General features: G+C 46.8%; 3 protein-coding genes across 8 annotated transcripts; 1 reads left to right on the forward strand and 2 right to left on the reverse strand.

Moving 5' to 3' along the window:
- Positions 1-56: 56 nt before the first annotated feature.
- lrrc39 (leucine rich repeat containing 39) lies at positions 57-2,678 on the reverse strand. Of its 4 annotated transcripts, none has more exons than XM_084011651.1 (7): positions 2,487-2,677; positions 2,170-2,278; positions 1,944-2,100; positions 1,705-1,841; positions 1,427-1,572; positions 1,202-1,354; positions 58-524 (listed from the first exon to the last, which is right to left on the reverse strand). In XM_084011651.1, the coding sequence occupies exons 1-7, from the start codon at positions 2,606-2,608 to the stop codon at positions 329-331; spliced, it is 1,020 nt and encodes a 339-aa protein (XP_083867777.1). In that variant the 5' UTR covers positions 2,609-2,677; the 3' UTR covers positions 58-328. The 4 variants fall into 4 exon arrangements, with proteins under 4 accessions (XP_083867775.1, XP_083867777.1, XP_083867776.1 ...); XM_084011652.1 differs by having other exon boundaries at positions 68-521; XM_084011649.1 differs by having other exon boundaries at positions 57-521; positions 1,202-1,572; positions 2,487-2,678.
- A 1,193-nt stretch (positions 2,679-3,871) lies between these two features.
- dbt (dihydrolipoamide branched chain transacylase E2) lies at positions 3,872-10,029 on the reverse strand. The gene is made up of 11 exons (XM_084011664.1): positions 9,923-10,029; positions 8,956-9,088; positions 8,151-8,226; positions 7,569-7,750; positions 7,354-7,481; positions 6,718-6,961; positions 6,472-6,638; positions 6,321-6,398; positions 5,611-5,802; positions 5,143-5,214; positions 3,872-5,052 (listed from the first exon to the last, which is right to left on the reverse strand). Exons 1-11 carry the CDS (start codon positions 9,965-9,967, stop codon positions 4,885-4,887), a joined length of 1,485 nt encoding a protein of 494 aa, XP_083867790.1. The 5' UTR covers positions 9,968-10,029; the 3' UTR covers positions 3,872-4,884.
- Positions 10,030-11,437: 1,408 nt separating this feature from the next.
- rtca (RNA 3'-terminal phosphate cyclase) lies at positions 11,438-16,379 on the forward strand. Of its 3 annotated transcripts, none has more exons than XR_014597283.1 (12): positions 11,438-11,626; positions 11,740-11,840; positions 12,167-12,310; positions 12,455-12,578; positions 12,848-12,906; positions 12,984-13,125; positions 13,809-13,930; positions 14,597-14,655; positions 15,568-15,662; positions 15,755-15,859; positions 15,961-16,160; positions 16,247-16,379. XR_014597283.1 is itself a non-coding variant. In XM_084011346.1 (11 exons), exons 1-11 carry the CDS (start codon positions 11,588-11,590, stop codon positions 16,048-16,050), a joined length of 1,080 nt encoding a protein of 359 aa, XP_083867472.1. In that variant the 5' UTR covers positions 11,438-11,587; the 3' UTR covers positions 16,051-16,379. The 3 variants fall into 3 exon arrangements, 1 of the variants encoding a protein (XP_083867472.1); XR_014597284.1 differs by having other exon boundaries at positions 15,961-16,123; positions 16,198-16,379; XM_084011346.1 differs by having other exon boundaries at positions 15,961-16,379.
- Positions 16,380-17,454: the final 1,075 nt, after the last annotated feature.

Here is a 17,454-nt window from a genome sequence, read left to right on the forward strand (position 1 = left end):
AACAATGTTTCTGTTTCAATATAATCATAATGTTAAACAAACTAAAATCAGGACACAAACTGTGTTTGTAAGGTTTTATTAACTGTCAGCTTTCAACAGATTTCATCCTCAGAAACATGAATATGAATATATAAATATATATATATGAATGGGTCTTTGGTTTTAAAATGCGTCGCTGCCCAGAAGAACAACAGAAACGCGTAGATTATCAGTTTCAATCAGGTTTTTAGTCAGAGTCAACCGAGAGATTATTCTTTTATTAATAATACGCAAGGAGCCTAATGAAATATGCTTTCCAGGTGCATTGTGGGGAATGTAGGCTCCACAGTTAGCATGTCCGTGTTGTGATACTAACGGTGGACATTGAGGCTCTCTTTCTGGCCTGGATGTAAATCTGCATGAACTCTCGTCCAAACAGCTCCCTGTCGTCTTCATCGTCCTCTTCATCGTCCCCATCCTTCGTCTTCCTGCAGGGCAGGGACACGTCCAGAGTCAGAGGGTTGTCCCGGAAGTTCACAAACCTGCTTCACCAAAGACACAAACATTTGTCCAGTCTGAGAAACGCCAGGGACACGCAGGGACGTCTCACATACAAACAATGTGAATATAATCCGATTCTGTCTTTGAGGACACACAGACAGATCTGAGGACAAACAGATAGATCTGAGGACAGACAGACAGATAAATCTGAGGACAAACAGACAGACTGATTTTTTTCTGATGACAGATAGACCTGATAACAGACAAACTGATCTGAGGACAGACTGACAGACCTGCGGACAGACAGACGGATAGATCGGAGGACAGACAGACTGAACTGAGGACAGACTGACAGACCTGCGGACAGACAGACGGATAGATCGGAGGACAGACAGACTGACCTGAGGACAGACCGACGGACCTGAGGAAAGACAGACGGATCCGAGGACAGACAGACTGACCTGAGGACAGACAGACTGACCTGAGGACAGACTGACAGACCTGAGGAAAGACAGACGGATCCGAGGACAGACAGACTGACCTGAGGACAGACTGACAGACCTGCGGACAGAGCGACGGACCTGAGGAAAGACAGACGGATCCAAGGACAGACAGACTGACCTGAGGACAGACTGACAGACCTGTGGACAGAGCGACGGACCTGAGGAAAGACAGACAGATCTGAGGACAGACAGACTGACCTGAGGACAGACTGACTGACCTGAGGTTGGACATGTCCTCCATCAGCAGGGGGATATCTCGGAGTCTGTTGCTGCTGAGGACCAGGGTGTCCAGGCTCTTCATCCTGCTGATGGTCTCTGGAAGTTCCTCCAGCTGGTTTCTCTGCAGCCACAGAGTGTGAAGCGTCTCCATTCTGAGGACAGACCAAAGCTCAGCCTTCATTGGCTGACGGCAGAAGGGGCGGGGCACGGGTGACTCCACCCACCTGTGGATGTCTTCAGGTAAGTGCTGCAGGCGGTTTCCTCCCATGTCGAGCCACTGAAGCGCTGGCAGGCCGACCACGCAGTCCGGGATGCAGCTGAAGTGGTTCATGGACAGATCAAGGTGCTGCAGCTTCTTCAGGGATGTGAGCTGGGATTCAAAGGACAGATAGGTCAGACACCATAACATCATATATATATATACTGTATATATATATATAATAATAATATTATTATTATTAAAACTACAATCCTAGAACCTGACTGACGCAGTGGATGGTACCTGCTCTGGTAGCTGGTTCAGGTCCTGGTTCATGGCCAGCTCCAGTCTTTCCAGACTTTCACAGCAGCTCAGTTCTTCGGGAACAAATTGGATTCTGTTGTAGCTCAGCAGGATCTCTCTGAGCCGAGTCAGCTTCCCTAAGACCAGAACCAGGACACAGAGACAGAACTAAGCTACAGAACATGAACCAGGTTTAAATCAGGGTTTTTTTTGTTCTGAGAAGTTGGGGACGTACTGACCGATCTCTTTGGGGATCTCTGTGACCCCGTTACGGGACAGATCCAGAACTAGAAGGTTCTGGAAGCTGCTGATGAAGTGAGGTATCTTCTGCAATCCGGTCCGATGGATCTGCCACTCCTGGACCTGATTGAACTGGACCAGAGCACCTGGCAACGACTGGTGGAGGGAGAGACAAATGAAGACATGTCCATGATCGAACATCAGGTCCAGTACAGTCCGCTTTACCTTCCACTCCTCCTGTTCAATTCGGAGGACGAGTCGTCCGTCTTCTGTCTGCAGCTTCTGTTTCAGCCGAGCCAGGAGACCCCGGTCTTCCCAGACCCCAAGACTAAGTCTGAATCAGCGACCAGAACCACATTAAACATTACAGACCGGGACTCGGTCTGAACCAGAGATAATAAATAATAATGATAATAATAAAAATAATAATAATGCTATGTCATTCAGCCCCCAGGAGTGGCTGTTTTCATTCCAAACATGAGACTCATCACTTTATGATTAACCAATAGAATGACTTCTCAGCAGAGGAGGTGGAGTCTGACCTGCCATCGGACCCGCCCCTGGTCTTCCTGGTCTTCTGGATCTCCTCCTCCTCCTGGACCCTCCTGATCCTCCTCTCCCACAGAGCTTTGATGGAGCTCACTGAGCTCACCACGCCCACCATGATGACTACTTCCTGTGAGCCGTGTGATGTCACAGTGCACAGGTGTACAGGTTAAATTACCTCTGACCTCTGAGCTTCCTGTTGGATAATTAACTGTGGGTCTGAGTGATACTAGATCCATAGTACTGCTGTAATACACTATTGTTGTAGTACTACTGTTGTACTATTGTTGTAGTACTACTGTTGAACTATGGTTGTGGTACTACTGTAGTACTATTATGGTTGTAGTACTATTATGCTTGTAGTACTACTGTAGTACTGTTGTTGTAGTACTGCTGTAATACTTTGGTTGTAGTACTGCTGTAGTACTTTGGTTGTAGTACTGCTGTAATACTTTGGTTGTAGTACTGCTGTAGTACTTTGGTTGTAGTACTACTGTAGTACTGCTGTAGTACTATGGTTGTAGTACTACTGTAGTACTATGGTTGTAGTACTGCTATAGTATCGGGTCCTCACCTTGTTTCAGGGCAGCAGTCGTCCTCCATACTGCATCTCTTCAACTGAAACCTGACCTTAGATCAGCTGAATAATTTTAGCCTGCAAGTCACATGACATAATACAATCACATGACAATACAGTCAAATCACTCCCCCTACTGGTAGAAATGATCCCAGCTTCTTTACTCTGTTTAATTCACCCTGCTGACAGTAGACGCGTCCATCTCTGTAATTGGTTGATGTTGTAAACTCTTTGTAAGCCCTTCTAGGATTAGTTAAGCCAGAAATCCAAAAAATCCTGGTTTTGTTGAATCACATATTTGTGTTTATATATCCATCTTAATGCTACACTGTTCCTTTAAGGCTTCTACTCTTTAAAGTAGAACCCAACATTCAGCTTGAGACCCCCGAGCTGATCATCTCATGACCTCATTATGTATTTTTAATAAAGTCAGATATTAGAGGAAGTCTAGAGGCACTAGATGGCGCTACAGTGACATTTAAAGTTTTGATAATCTAAACCTGAACATCATCACTTTATGGACCAATAACATCAATCGTTGACTGTGGCTCAGAGGTAGAGCAAGTCGTCCTCCAATCAGAAGATTGGCGGTTTGAATACCGGCTCCTCCAGTCTGCGTGCCGAACCCCCAATTGCCCCCGATGCTGCGCCATCGGCGTGTGAATGTGTATGAATGAGTTAGATCCTGATGTGCAGGTGGCTCCTCTGCCATTAGTGTATGAATGTGTGTGAATGTAGTATGTGAAGCTCCTTGAGTAGCTAGTTAGCTAGAAAAGCGCTATATAAATGCAGGCCTATTTACCATTGTTGTTCACCTCAGCTTTATTCAAACACTCACACAGAATCCCAAAATACAAAAACACAAGAACAGCAAAAATCGTTACCCAGCAGCCCCCGGGGCAGAGGAGAGACCAATCCGCTGGTCCAGGAGCAGAGATTATAAAGAGGTTCAGTAAGAGTCAGGGAAGACCACACACCAGGAACCAGACTGTCAGTTTTCATGATAACGATTGAGACTCATTAGAGGACAGAGGGGACCTTTAAACACGGCAGAGACTGGTCCTGAACCAGAAAACTGACTGGTCCTGAACCAGAATAGAGATAAAACTAACCATGTTTATTAACGTTTGTATTATTTTGATTAGTGAACAAGCTGCACATTAATCAGGGTTTCATGAAACTACAATTATTCTTCGACCCTCCACCTGCCAGACATGACGTGCTGGCTCCGCCCACCTCATTAGCATGTTATACATTGGCGATTGTTATTTTAGTCAAAACTTATCAGTAACAGACATTCAGCTCAATATTCGCTACGTTCATAAAGACAATATTCCTGTTTGACACGGTTCTACATGATCCAGTTCTAGTTGATCTGGTTCTACTGAGAACATTTCAAAACACATACATTTCTTCTTTAAAGGAACAAGCGGCTGTTTGAATGTTTCACTTTACTAACCGTGTTAAAGGAGCTCATCTCAGACCTGCTCCTGGTCTTGGTCCACATCCAGGTTCAGAACCAGGCTAAACTGGGATCTGGATCACAGTTGGATGACGTTGCCAGTTTTTTAATCTAATTTAGGACTCGGTGAAACATATATTCAGTGACACATTAAAGTACCTTTAACTACTGTGTTATTGGTCGTCACGGAAACAACATGATTGACCGGCTGACCCCTCCTCTTCGCAGCGCATTGCTCAAAGGCCACAAGGAAAGATAGTGAGTGAATGGGAAGGCCTCAGACAGAAAGACGCAGCGAAGGTGGCGGGAGAAGTGGAGGTCCTTCCTGGGGCTGATGGGAAATATTCCTTTCTGTTCATTTGAGGTCAAGCACCATGCTGGCCGGGTTCTCCAGGTACTCCCTCCACAGGTTGGAGAACCGGGACATGGTGGCCCCGTCGATAATGCGATGGTCCGCCGACCAGCTGACGTTCATGATGTGAGCTCGGACCACCTGACCACTGGCGTCGAACCGGGGAAGAACCTGACGGAGAAACGAGAGTGTAGCACCGGGCGACAGCACAGTTAATAAGAACCACAAACTTCATGAGTTCTCGAGGTGTTTGGGACTCACCTGGATTTTCCCCAGAGCTCCAATGGCGACTTCTGGAGGAAGGATGACCGGTTTGGCGTACGTCCCTCCAATCTGGTTCAAGCAAAACAGCAGAGTGTTCAGTTGTAGTTCAAGTATGTCGTCGTGGTTCCAGTGTGGTTTGGTATGTCGTTATGGTTCCAGTGTGTTGTTGTGGTTCTAGTGTGATTGTCTTTGGTATGTTGTTATGGTTGTAGTGTGTTGTTGTGGTTCTAGTGTGGTTGTGGCTTGGTATGTGCTTGTGGTTCTAGTGTGGTTGTGGCTTGGTATGTCGATGTGGTTCTACTGTGGTTGTGCTGGTTCTAGTGTGGTTGTGGTTGTAGTGTGGGATTGTGGTTTGGTATGTCGATGTTCTAGTGTGGTCGTGCTGGTTCTAGTGTTGTTGTGGTTTGGTATGTGCTTTTGGTTCAGTGAATCATCGTGGTTCTGGTGTGTGTCTGTAGAACCCACTGATCCGATGTTGGACAAGGTGAAGGTTCCTCCGCTGAGCTCATTGGTTCCCAGCTGGCCTGCAGATCCGAGCCCCTGCAGACGGGTTAACTCCTGAGCGATCTGGAACACACTGAGCAGCTGGACGTTCTTGATGTTGGGAACCAGCAGACCCTGACTGGTGTCCATCGCCAGGCCGATGTTATGAGACGCCTTCAGAACACAAGCACATCGGTCCGTCATTAACAACAACAACTTCAACAAGTTAACACCTTTTTCTGGGAGATATTAAAGAAGACTGATACAGGACTCTCAGGACCACATTCTCCATATTTAAGAGTTGTTATGATGCGACTGATGCTCGTTAACGAACACAAAGTTAAATTCTCCACTTGCAACCACATATAACACAGTTTGAGCAACAATGGGACAAAGGTGATCTCGTTGTGTAACCCTTCTGGAAATAAACTGATCCTTGTATCTCATTGTGGTTCGAGTGCGTCGTCTTAGTTCTAGTGGGACGTCGTGGTTCGAGTGTGTCGTCGTGGTTCTAGTGTGAATATTTGTATTCTAGATAATGAAGCTAGTCTATGGGGGACTCGGGATGGGGGGCATATATTTGTAATCTAGATAATGAATCTACTGTATGGGGGACTCGGGGTGGGGGAGGGGACGTAGATTGTACTCTAGAGAATGAATCGAATGTGTGATGAGCGACAGGAAGTTTTCACCTTGTACGTGATGTTCTGGCAGCCGTCGTCTAATGAGGCGTTGAGGATGGGAAAGTGTAGGAGGCCGAGGGAGGCAGCCTGGACCAATGACAAAATCATTAACATCAACACTACCAGTTTCACCAATGAGCACGAACCTGAGAAGCCGTACCTTGATGAAGAAGGGCATGTAGCTCAGTTTCACTCCCCTGCCTTCACTAGTGGATTTGAGTTCAGATCTCAGAGCCACCAGGCGGCTCATGTCCACTTCATCACAGTAACCAAAGTGAGGGATCTTCAGAGCCGCCGTCATGGTCTTCACCATACCTCTGTGGAAACCTGCAGGACCACAACAGCCATTACAGGTGTGTTCAGACTTCATCCCAGGTAATGAAGTCCCGACTTATCCAATAATCACCTTTGAGGGGTTCGGTGACGTCCTTGCCGGTGAAGACCGGTATGGGTGTGGTGGGTGGAGGTTTGATGGTGGCCGCGGTGCTCATGGGTTTGGCAGCAGCAGCAGGGGGGGGCCCGGGAGTCTGGATCTCCTGAAACAGGGTCGGCGGTATGATGGCTCCGGTCTGTTTCGCCAGGAAGTTCAAGATGTCCTCCTTCAGTATTCGTCCGTCTTTCCCAGTCCCCACCACCTCACTGAGCTTAATCTAGGAGGCAGACCAGGGAGACCAGGTAGACCAGTCAGACCAGGTAAACCAGTTAGACCAAGTAAACCAGTCAGACCAGTTAGAATAGTCAGACCAGGTAAACCAGTCAGACCAGTTAAACCAGTTAGACCAGTCGGACCAGGTAGACCAGTCATACCAGGTAGACCAGGTAAACAAGAGACAGGGGACAAACTGGACACAGACTGTGAGACTGAAAAGTCAGACTGAAGACAAAAAAAAATGAAATTACGGACAGACTTAGACAGACTAGAGAAGACGAGCAGAAAAGAAACGAGCTGGACATAGACCTGGGACAGACTGGAGAAGGACTAGATATAGACAGAGACATAGACCTGGGAGATAGACCCGGGACAGACCAGAGCCGGACTCACGTTGTTCTCCATGGCAAGGCGCCGTACGGCGGGCGTGGCCTGGGTCTTGTGACCTTTGATCTCCTGGTGGGTGTGTTCCTCTCGGGCCATGGCGGGGGTCTCCACCACGTCCTCCTCCTGGATCAACTCTGATCAACAACGGGGGTTTAGTCTGATCCAACAACCGGAGACACTGAAGTTCTGGTTCCAGACTAACAGGAGATGCCATGGCTCACCTGAACTGGACTCGGTCTCGATGTCCACCAGCGGTCTCCCCACCAAGGCTGTGGCGTCCACGTCGTAGTACAGCTTGGTGATGACGCCGTCGTAGCGGCTGGTGATGGTGACCGACGCCTTGTCGCTCTGGACCTCACAGATGCTGTCGAACTGGGAGACCTTATCACCCTCCTTCACGTACCTGGGACGAGGGGGACAAAGGGTCTGCTAGGGGTCCGAGACAGGACCCCCAAGTCCTCTCTACAGACACACTGGGACAAGACAAAGGGGACTGGAGACATACTGGGGACAAAGTTTAAAAAGAGTGTGGCATACATGAGACCGACTATGGTCTCGGTATCAATGTGGTCTTGTATTAATGAGGTCTCGGTATATAGTATGTGGTCTCGGTATATAGTATGTAGTCTCTGTATATAGTATGTGGTCTCGGTATCAATGTGGTCTCGGTATATAGTATGTGGTCTCGGTATATAGTATGTGGTTTCGCTATATAGATCTCAGTATCAATGTGGTCTTGGTAGTCTCGGTATCAATGTGGTCCCATGTAGTCTTGTGTGGTCCCATGTGGTCTCAGGACCTACCACTCCTTCACCGTCACCTCCATGATCCCCTCGCCGATGTCAGACAGTTTGAAGGAGACGATCGGTCCTTGACACGCTGTAGGAGGAGACAACATCATCATCACAACATCACTTCATGTGGACTCGTTGAGGGGGAGGAGAACTGGCCTGAGGAGAACTGGCCTGAGGAGGACTGGCCTGAGGCTGAACCGTTTACTGAAACCTGTTGATCTGGATTCTCTGAACTAAACCAGGAAAAGCTCCATTGCCAATAAACCACAACCCAGGCCTGGTTAATCCGGTTCCGATGGTAACCGCTATGACGTACAACAATAGGACTTTGTTTTGTGGCGGCCTCAAACCAGGCCAATTCCTGGATTCCTGAAACTAGTTGGACCAGATCTAAACTCTGAACAACTCCCTGATTAGAAAGTAGAAACTCTTCGAAACAGAAAAGAATCCCAAGAACAGGAAACAGGCTGAGGTTTAGAGTCAGGACTATGGTCCCTGCTGGTCTGACTGGATATTGATGACATCATAAAATATAACATGTGACATTCTAAGATTCATTCTAAATGTTTGACTCATTTATTCCATTGTTTAAACATTTAACACAAATATTAAATCCGTCTAGCTTGTCAAATGAGAATAACCGGTCCACCTTAAAAGGTAAGTCCACCTTACATGAGCCTGGAACGTTGGGGTCGCCAATGTGAGAGCTAACCCGACAAAAAAAAATACACTCCTCACGGTTTCATGCTCAGGCAACAATCAACATCCCTAGTCCTGCTGGTCTGGACTTTGGGTCCTGCTGGTCTCGACTCACCGGTGGCCGTGTGCAGAGTCCTGCTGCCAAACATCTGCAGGTTTGGGTCACATCTGAAGGTCAGCGGCTGCACAGTTCTGTCAGACCTGAAGTTCTGGACCCGGAAACACCGGCGACGGTACTGCTGAGTCAGCTGACAGGAAGAGGAGCACAACAGGGACCGAGACCTGAACTTCAACCAGAGTCCTCACACAGAGACAGACAGGTAGAGTTCTCACGCAGAGACAGACAGACAGGTAGAGTATTCACACAGAGTCAGACAGACAGACAGACAGACATGTAGAGTCCTCACACAGAGACAGACAGACAAACAGACAAACAGACAGACAGAGTCCTCACACAGAGACAGACAGACAGGTAGAGTCCTCACACAGAGAGAGGCAGAGTCCTCACACAGAGACAGACAGACAGGTAGAGTCCTCACACAGAGACAGGTAGAGTCCTCACACAGAGAGAGACAGACAGACAGACAGACAGGCAGAGTCCTCACACAGAGACAGACAGACAGACAGACAGGTAGAGACAGATGACAACGCAGTACTTGTACTTATGGCAAAGTAGTTCCGCAATGTTCATTAGTACTTTTACTGCAGTGTCGTACGCATTTAGTCATCAGCAGCCTGTTAGCCGTTAGCCTCCTCTGTGACCCAACAGCTGGTTCACCCATCGATGGGTTCACCTACAGGATGTTAAGTGGCGCTAACTGACACTAACTGACGCTGCATGCCAAACACACCAGGTTAGCACCTGGCCGGTAGCGTTGAGCGACGGCAGCGGTTTGTTTTATTTCTTTACGTTCACATTATTAGCATCAGAATTAGCGTGGAAGTACAGCAGCTAAGGGGCTAAGCTAACAGGTTGACCAGATGACAGAGTGATGACGTCACTCCCTTTGCGTTCGCAGCAGAAGCAAACAATCAAACAAACAAACAACAGAAAACATTTATAAACTATATATTTCCCTCACCAGCCGTCTGAAGACAGTGTAGGAGCCTCTGGTCACCACCGCCATCTTTGCTCTACCACTCCGACGTTACAGCTGCACGCCTCCCTCAGAAGCCAATCAACGCTCACCATCTTCTTCTCTTTTCGGTGCAGCAGACTGGACGCAGCGCAACATAGTGCTGTCCCCTAGCGACCAGCCGCGGAACTACAAGAGATGAATATTCACCGAATGAACTTCACAACATACACTATTACATTTAGCAGACGCTTTTGTCCAAAGCGAATTACAATAAGTAAATTTGTCAAAAGAAAGGAACCACAACATAGCTTTGCCGATAAAGTAAGAGCGAAAAATAGAAATAGTTAGGTCCTCATCTGAGTAAAGTTGTAGCTGTTCAGCAAGGATACCTTAAGTACAACAGTGCTATGATCAAAGTGCTATAGGTGAGAACATATAAGTGCAATTTTTTTTTTCTTGAGGTGAGAAGATAAACATGGTAAGACAAAATGAAATGAAAAATAAAAGCAAGTATTGTTAAAGTCAAGAAACATAAATAAAGAATAGAAACAAATACAAGAAACATATGTAGACTTAGAGGTTTTTTAGTTTTGTGCAGAAATGAACAAAATTGTCCAATAAACGTGCAAAGGTTCACAGTATGAAGTATAAAAATAATATTTAATGTACACAAGTCCCAACGACAGATGGTTATTATAACAACTTCAGTTCGATCTCTACTTATTTCTGGATTCACTGTCTGGAGATCAATAACGTTTTTTTTTTTTTAATGTCATCTTTATTCTTTTTATCTTCTCTAAACTGATGGTCGTTCTTCCCGCTGCCTGAGGAAGCCGACACAACTCAACCACGGCAGAGTCCGCCGAGGTCCTGACCGACTGCTACATGGTCTGATGATGAAGCGCCGTACTGTGGCTCCTTTCTGGTCTACGGGGACCTGATAGAGACGGATCCATCTAAACGTGGCTGTGTTACCATGGATACTGCTGTTAATACTACTACTACTACTACTACCAACACCAAATCGTGATGAACCCAGATCCTCGTCTGCTCCAGTATTCTGCCTAAAGTCTGTTCAGGCAGTGTGTCTGTCCACTAGGTGGCGCCGTAACTCTGCTCCTGGTGATGTCTTCGTTGAAGATCCTGATGCTGTTTTGAGATAACTGTTGTGATATGACACTATAATATTACTTGAAAAAATCATATACATGAATGTATGAATATACATGAAATATTTTTAATTTTCGTAAATGAATTCAAACAATAAATTAAGTCAATTTTAAATTCTAAAAACAAAAACGCTATTAAAACCCTGGATCTGTGTACCCTATATCACATTTTGACAAACAAATGTATGATTTCTGGCTATATTCTGATCCCCTGGTATTTCTGCTGTTATGTTTCTATATATTTTACGTTTACCATGCTGTTGGATTATTCTCACTGTTAATGAATAAATAAAATATAAATTATTTAAAAAAAAAAAAAAAACTGTTTTATTTTGAAAGCCACCGGAAGTGTTTGTAGTAGTTCCGTCTAAGATGCTAGAGAGAAGTTCCATACGAAGAAGAAGTGATAGAAACAGAAGAATTCCACTCAGGCTCAGCTCGTGTTAGAACGGACCGTAGAAAGTTCCCGTGTCCCGGTGGTAACGGTGTTCCGGTGCAGATGGACGCGGTGGAGGTGGACGGCAGCGTGATGGAGGGAGTGAGTAGTCCGTTAGCGCAGATGTTCCGCGCTGCTTGCATGCTAACAGAAGGCTAGCTAGCAGCCGGCGCCGAGCCGTGTTTGATGTGTTCCCCGGTTTCTGGTCTCTGCAGGGTGGGCAGATCCTGAGAGTCTCCGCGGCGCTCAGCTGCATCACCGGATCTGCCATCAAGATCTCCAAGATCCGGGCCGGCAGAAGCACGCCGGGGCTCAGGTGAGCTAGCAGCCCGCGGGGTAGCATGCTAACGTTAGCCTATTCATTGAAGTTGAGTCGTCGGAAAACTCACGTAGATGTTCCCGATAAACACACAAGCCTGCGTTATTAACGGGGATCGATACCGGACTGGTTCTTGGTTGTAGTCCGGGTCTAGAATCCCGGGTAGCTCGATTATCTACCCGGCTCCTATTAGGAAACTTCAGGCAAACAAAGTGACGCTTCCAGCCTCCGATCACGTGTTACCTAGACTCAGAGCTGCTCACTGATCGATACACCACCTCTCACTGATTATAAACTGTGTGCGTGTGTGTGTGTGCGTGTAGACCTCAGCACCTGAGTGGCCTCCAGCTGGTCTCAGATCTGTGTTCTGGCGGTCTGCAGGGAGGCACCATCGGCTCCACCGACATCAGTCTTACTCCAGGAAAGATCCTGTCTGGAAACCACACGGCTGACCCACAGACAGCAGGGTGAGTGTGTCTGTCGCCTGTCTGTCAGTGAACGTGAATGATGCATGATGGGATTTCGGCCAGCTGTAATGACCATGTGAGTTTGATTTTGCTGCTGTGATGCTGAATAGACACAAAACAAGTCTGTGTGTGTGTGTGTGTTAGGAGTGTGTGTCTGCTGCTGCAGGTATCTCTACCTTGTGCACTGTATGCTGACGCCTCCTCACAGCTCCTTCTGAAGGGAGGAACCAATGCGGAGATGGCACCTCAGATCGACTACACCGTCAAGGTCTAGTATACTACACACTAAACACTGTATACTACTACATACTGTATACTACATACTGTATAATACTACACACTGTACACTACACCCAGTATACTACATGCTGCATACTACTACTTACTGCATACTACTACATTCTGTATACTACTACACAGGGTACACACTACTTCACACTGTATACTACATACTGTATACTACTACATACTGTATACTAACACTGTACACTACACACTGTATACTAACACACTGTACACTACACTTGTTTTTTTCAGGTGTTTAAACCGATTGTGGAGAAGTTTGGCGTCCATTTTGATTGTGACATCAGAATGAGGTCAGTTCCATCCGTGCGTGCATGCATGTGTGTGTTCGCGCGTGCATTACCCTAAAGGTGACGTGTGTGTGTTTCAGAGGGTACTACCCTAAAGGTGGAGGGGAGGTGATGGTGACGGTGAACCCGGTCAAAGAGCTGCAGCCGGTCGTCATGACAGAGAGAGGAAACATCACCAAGATCTACGGCCGGGCGTTCGTCGCTGGAGTCCTGCCCTACAAAGTAAATTCCTGCCCGACAAAATAAAGCAAAGTGCTGCCCTACAAAATAAAGTAAATTCCTGCCCTATAAAATGAAATAAAGTCCTGCCCTACAAAATAATGTCCTGCCCTACAAAGCAATGTCCTGCCCTACAAAATAAAGTCCTGCCCTACAAAGCAATGTCCTGCCCTACAAAATACAATAAAGTCCTGCCCTACAAAGCAAAGTCCTGCCCTCCAAAATAAAGTCCTGCCCTACAAAGTGAAGTCCTGCCCTTCAAAATAAAGTCCTGCCCTTCAAAATAAAGTCCTGCCCTACAAAATAAAGTCCTGCCCTACAAAGCAATGTCCTGCTCTACAAAAAAAAATAAAGTCCTGCTGGACAAAGCAAAGTCCTGCCCTCCAAAATAAAGTACTGCCCTACAAAGTGAAGTCCCGCCCTTCAAAAGAAAGTCCCGCCCTTCAAAATAAAGTCCGCCCTTGAAAATAAAGTCCCGCCCTTCAAAATAAAGTCCTGCCCTACAAAGCAAAGTTTTGCCCTACAGAGTAAAGTACTGTTCTACAAAGTAAAGTCCTCTCCTGCCCTACAAAATAAAGTCCCGCCCGTGTGATTGTGTGTTTGTATTGATCATGTGTGTTTGTATTGATCATGTGTGTTTGTATTGATCGTGTGTGTTTGTATTGATTGTGTGTGTGTGTCTTCAGTTGGCTAAAGATATGTCGCTTGCGGCGGTCCGAACCATTCGGAGGGAGATCAAAGACCTGTACATCAACATCCCGGCGGTGCAGGAGAAAGAAAAAGCTTGTGGGAACGGCAACGGCATCATGTAAGCCCCACCCACTTGCTGACATCACTACAGATTTTAAATCAGGCTGAAATAGATGCAAGCTGTAAACGAGTGAGACGGTTTCAATGTTGTAACCCTAGTTCTATGAGGATGGAGCTCATTTTGAAGGGCATGACTTTGTAGGACAGGACTTTACTCTGTAGGACAAGACTTTAGTTTGTAGGACAGGACTGTATTTTGAAGGGCAGGACTTTACTCTGTAGGACAGGACTTTACTTATAAGTGCAGGATTTATTTTGTAGGGAAGGACAAGAGTTTACTTTGTGGGGCAGGACTTTATTTTTGCGTTGGCGTAGCCGGCCAATCAGGATGTGCGTTCCTGAATCCGAGCGGAGCATGGCTGTCTAAAGAGAACTGGATCCAGCGTTGGAGGCAGGCCGTTGTTCTTTCCTATCAAAGGGATTCTGGTCCATTTAGAATCCAACAGACCAGAAAGCAGGAGATGCGTTGGGTGGGTGGGTGGGTGGGGATACCTGCTGATTGACAGGTTGCTACCATGGGAACTCAAGGCTAGTCCACACAGTGGGTGATGTCACCATGACGACGTCCTCTTCTCATACATGATTGGTCCTTTCCTAGCTGTTGACAGTGAGACAGGTGACCTCAGCTGCTGCTCTCTGATTGGTCCTTTCTTCTGTGTTTCAGAATAATCGCTGAGTCTTCGACAGGTTGCGTCTTTGCAGGTTCAGCGCTCGGGAAGAAAGGTGAGTCTGTACAGCCAATCAGATCGCAGCCTGGCTGGCTTGCTGAGCTGGACACTGGTGTGTGTGTGTGTGTGTGTGTGTGTGTGTGTGTGTGTGTGTGTGTGTGTACTGTGTGTGGGTATACTGTGTGTGTGGGTATACTGTGTGTGTGTGTGTGTGTGTGGGTATACTGTGTGTGGGTATACTGTGTGTGTGTGTGTGTGTGTGTGTGTGTGTGTGTGTGGGTGTGGGTGGGTATACTGTGTGTGTGGGTATACTGTGTGTGTGTGTGTGTGTGTGTGTGTGGGTATACTGTGTGTGTGTACTGTGTGTACTGTGTGTGGGTATACTGTGTGTGTGTGTGTGTGGGTATACTGTGTGTGTGTGTGTGTGTGGGTATACTGTGTGTGTGTGGGTATACTGTGTGTGTGTGTGTGTGGGTATACTGTGTGTGTGTGTGGGTATACTGTGTGTGTGTGTGTGTGTGTGTGGGTATACTCTGTGTATGTGTGTGTATAATGTATAATATAATCCGTAATATTCAATAATCAATCTCGCCCTCCTCGCCTTGGCCTACCCGCATAAACGGATGCTTTTGACACATGAAGTCTGATGAACAATAAAGTTTTGTGAATCACAATCTCAGTATCGGAAAGAGCTGACAGCGGCGCATCACAGAGATAACACGTAAATGCTTTTGGAACACCCTCTAGTGGACAATAATTAAAACAACCACATTGACAATAATGACATTGGCAACTTATAACCCTGTGTAGTGTAATTAATATTAATAATAGGCTGTATTTGAGCATTAAATATTAGAATATAATTTGAATATTGAAAACAATATGGAATGAAATTCGAATAGTATTATAGAGAAACATTGACGGCTTGTGTGTGTGTGTGTGTGTGTGTGTGTGTGCGGGTGTGTAGGTGTGTATGTAGATAAGATCGGTATAGAAGCTGCTGAGATGTTGCTGAGGAACATCAGACACAACGGCTGTGTGGACGAGTTCTTGCAGGACCAGGTGAGTGGCTGCCGGCAGTGCTGAGCCGTTGTGCTGAGTCATGTTTACAGCGTTATGAGAAGTCATGTGACCCGTGTCCTCTTCCCACTCAGCTCATCATCTTCATGGCGTTGGCGAAGGGAACGTCTCGGATTCGAACCGGCGCTGTGACACTACACACACAGACGGCCATCCACATCGCAGAGCAGCTGACTCAGGTCTCACACACACACGTATACACACACGCACACACAGCATTTACACATAATTCTAACTAATAATAATAATAACAATAAATCATCTGTTTTTCTGTTTTCAGGCAAAGTTCACAATAACAAAATGTGAAGACGAATCAGAGACGAACATAATCCAATGTGAAGGATCAGGAGCAGCTAATACACACCTGTAGACACACACACCCCCACACCTGGAGAGACACACACACCTGGAGACACACACGTACACACCTGTAGACACTCACTCACTCACTCACACACACACACACACACACACACACCTGTAGACACTCACTCACTCACTCACTCACTCACACACACACACACACACACACACACACCTGTAGACGCACTCGTACACACCTGTAGACATACACACACACGTAGAGAGACACACATGTAGAGACACACACACACACGTAGAGACACACACACACACCTGTAGACCCCCCCAACCCTCAGGATGTTTCATTCATTAAACTGTGATGATGAAATCAATAAATATCTGTGTGTGTGTGTTTTTGACCTTGTTACCTTGGCCTTTGACCCTCCGACGACCTCCTGCTGGTCGGAGCTCGACTTTCTCATCAATACACGCTCGCTCAGTCCTTTCAAACTAAACCTCACAGGAAGTTACGCTAGGTAACGGGACTGAGTCACGTGACCGTCGACACAACATTTAAGGGTAAACCTGAGGGTTAAGTTTTAAGGGTAAACCTTAGGGTTACGTTTTAAGGCATAACTTGTGGGTTATGTTTTAAGGGATAACCTGGAGGTCTAGTTTTAAGGGTAAACCTTAGGGTTACGTTTTAAGGCATAACCTGTGGGTTATGTTTTAAGGAATAACCTGGAGGTCTAGCTTTTAAGGGTGAACCTGAGGGTTACATTTTAAGGGTAAACTTGGAAGTCTAGTTTTAAGGGTAAACCTGGAGGTCCAGATTTAGAGGTAGTGTGGTTTTGCTGGGACAGGACATGTCAGTTCAGTTTGTCTACAGGATGTCGACCGCTGTCCTGGAGTGTCCCGATGGACCCGGTTTCTTGTGGTCTCCATCGTGTTTCCGTGATGTCATCAGCTTGGTGTCGTGTTTGCCAATCTCACCTATTTAACTCACCTGCAGCCGGTGAGCTGATGTACAGTATGTACAGCAGGAAGTCCAGCTCAGACCTGAATGTGTGTTGAAACCAGACCCGGCTGTAAACTCACACCTCTGTCCCCTCTGGAACCATGTGTAACCTGAGCCGGTTCACCTGACACCCCCTCAGCTCAGCCCTGACGTGTCCTCGCAGTCTGCTCGCCGCCCTGCAGCATGGCGGACGCCGGGGTCTGGAGGATGCACCAGGATGGCCCCCGGGTTCTCCAGCCTGGACCTGGATCAGGATCAGGACCAGGACCTGAACCAAACCGTGTGTGGATCTCTCTGATTGCAGGTGAGATTCTGACATAAACCTTGTCAGCAGCCATTAAAGGACTAATCTGCAGTTTTAACATGCAGATGTGAGGGAAGATCTGGCCTCCATGGAGTCCTGGTTCTACTGGACCGCAAGGTCTCATTTGATTGGAGGATGTTTGCACCAAT

The sequence above is a fragment of the Eutrigla gurnardus genome (assembly GCF_963514095.1).
Source record: "Eutrigla gurnardus genome assembly, chromosome: 6".
In the NCBI taxonomy this organism is placed as follows: Eukaryota; Metazoa; Chordata; class Actinopteri; order Perciformes; family Triglidae; genus Eutrigla; species Eutrigla gurnardus.

Bases quoted from the DNA above. Each gene is read 5' to 3' on its own strand.
- dbt (XM_084011664.1), bottom strand. From the start codon at position 9,967: ATGGCGGTGGTGACCAGAGGCTCCTACACTGTCTTCAGACGGCTG. The intron at 7,751-8,150 runs GTAGGTCCTGAG...CCCTCGTCCCAG, and splicing joins GAGGTGACGGTGAAGGAGTG to GTACGTGAAGGAGGGTGATA. The intron at 5,053-5,142 runs GTGAGTCCCAAA...TTTCTCCGTCAG, and splicing joins GAGCTCTGGGGAAAATCCAG to GTTCTTCCCCGGTTCGACGC.
- rtca (XM_084011346.1), top strand. From the start codon at position 11,588: ATGGACGCGGTGGAGGTGGACGGCAGCGTGATGGAGGGA. The intron at 11,627-11,739 runs GTGAGTAGTCCG...TGGTCTCTGCAG, and splicing joins ACGGCAGCGTGATGGAGGGA to GGTGGGCAGATCCTGAGAGT. The intron at 12,311-12,454 runs GTGAGTGTGTCT...TGTGTGTGTTAG, and splicing joins GCTGACCCACAGACAGCAGG to GAGTGTGTGTCTGCTGCTGC.
- lrrc39 (XM_084011649.1), bottom strand. From the start codon at position 2,608: ATGGTGGGCGTGGTGAGCTCAGTGAGCTCCATCAAAGCTCTGTGGGAG. The intron at 1,573-1,704 runs GTACCATCCACT...TTTGAATCCCAG, and splicing joins TGAACCAGCTACCAGAGCAG to CTCACATCCCTGAAGAAGCT. The intron at 522-1,201 runs GTCAGTCAGTCT...TTGGTGAAGCAG, and splicing joins GAGGACATGTCCAACCTCAG to GTTTGTGAACTTCCGGGACA.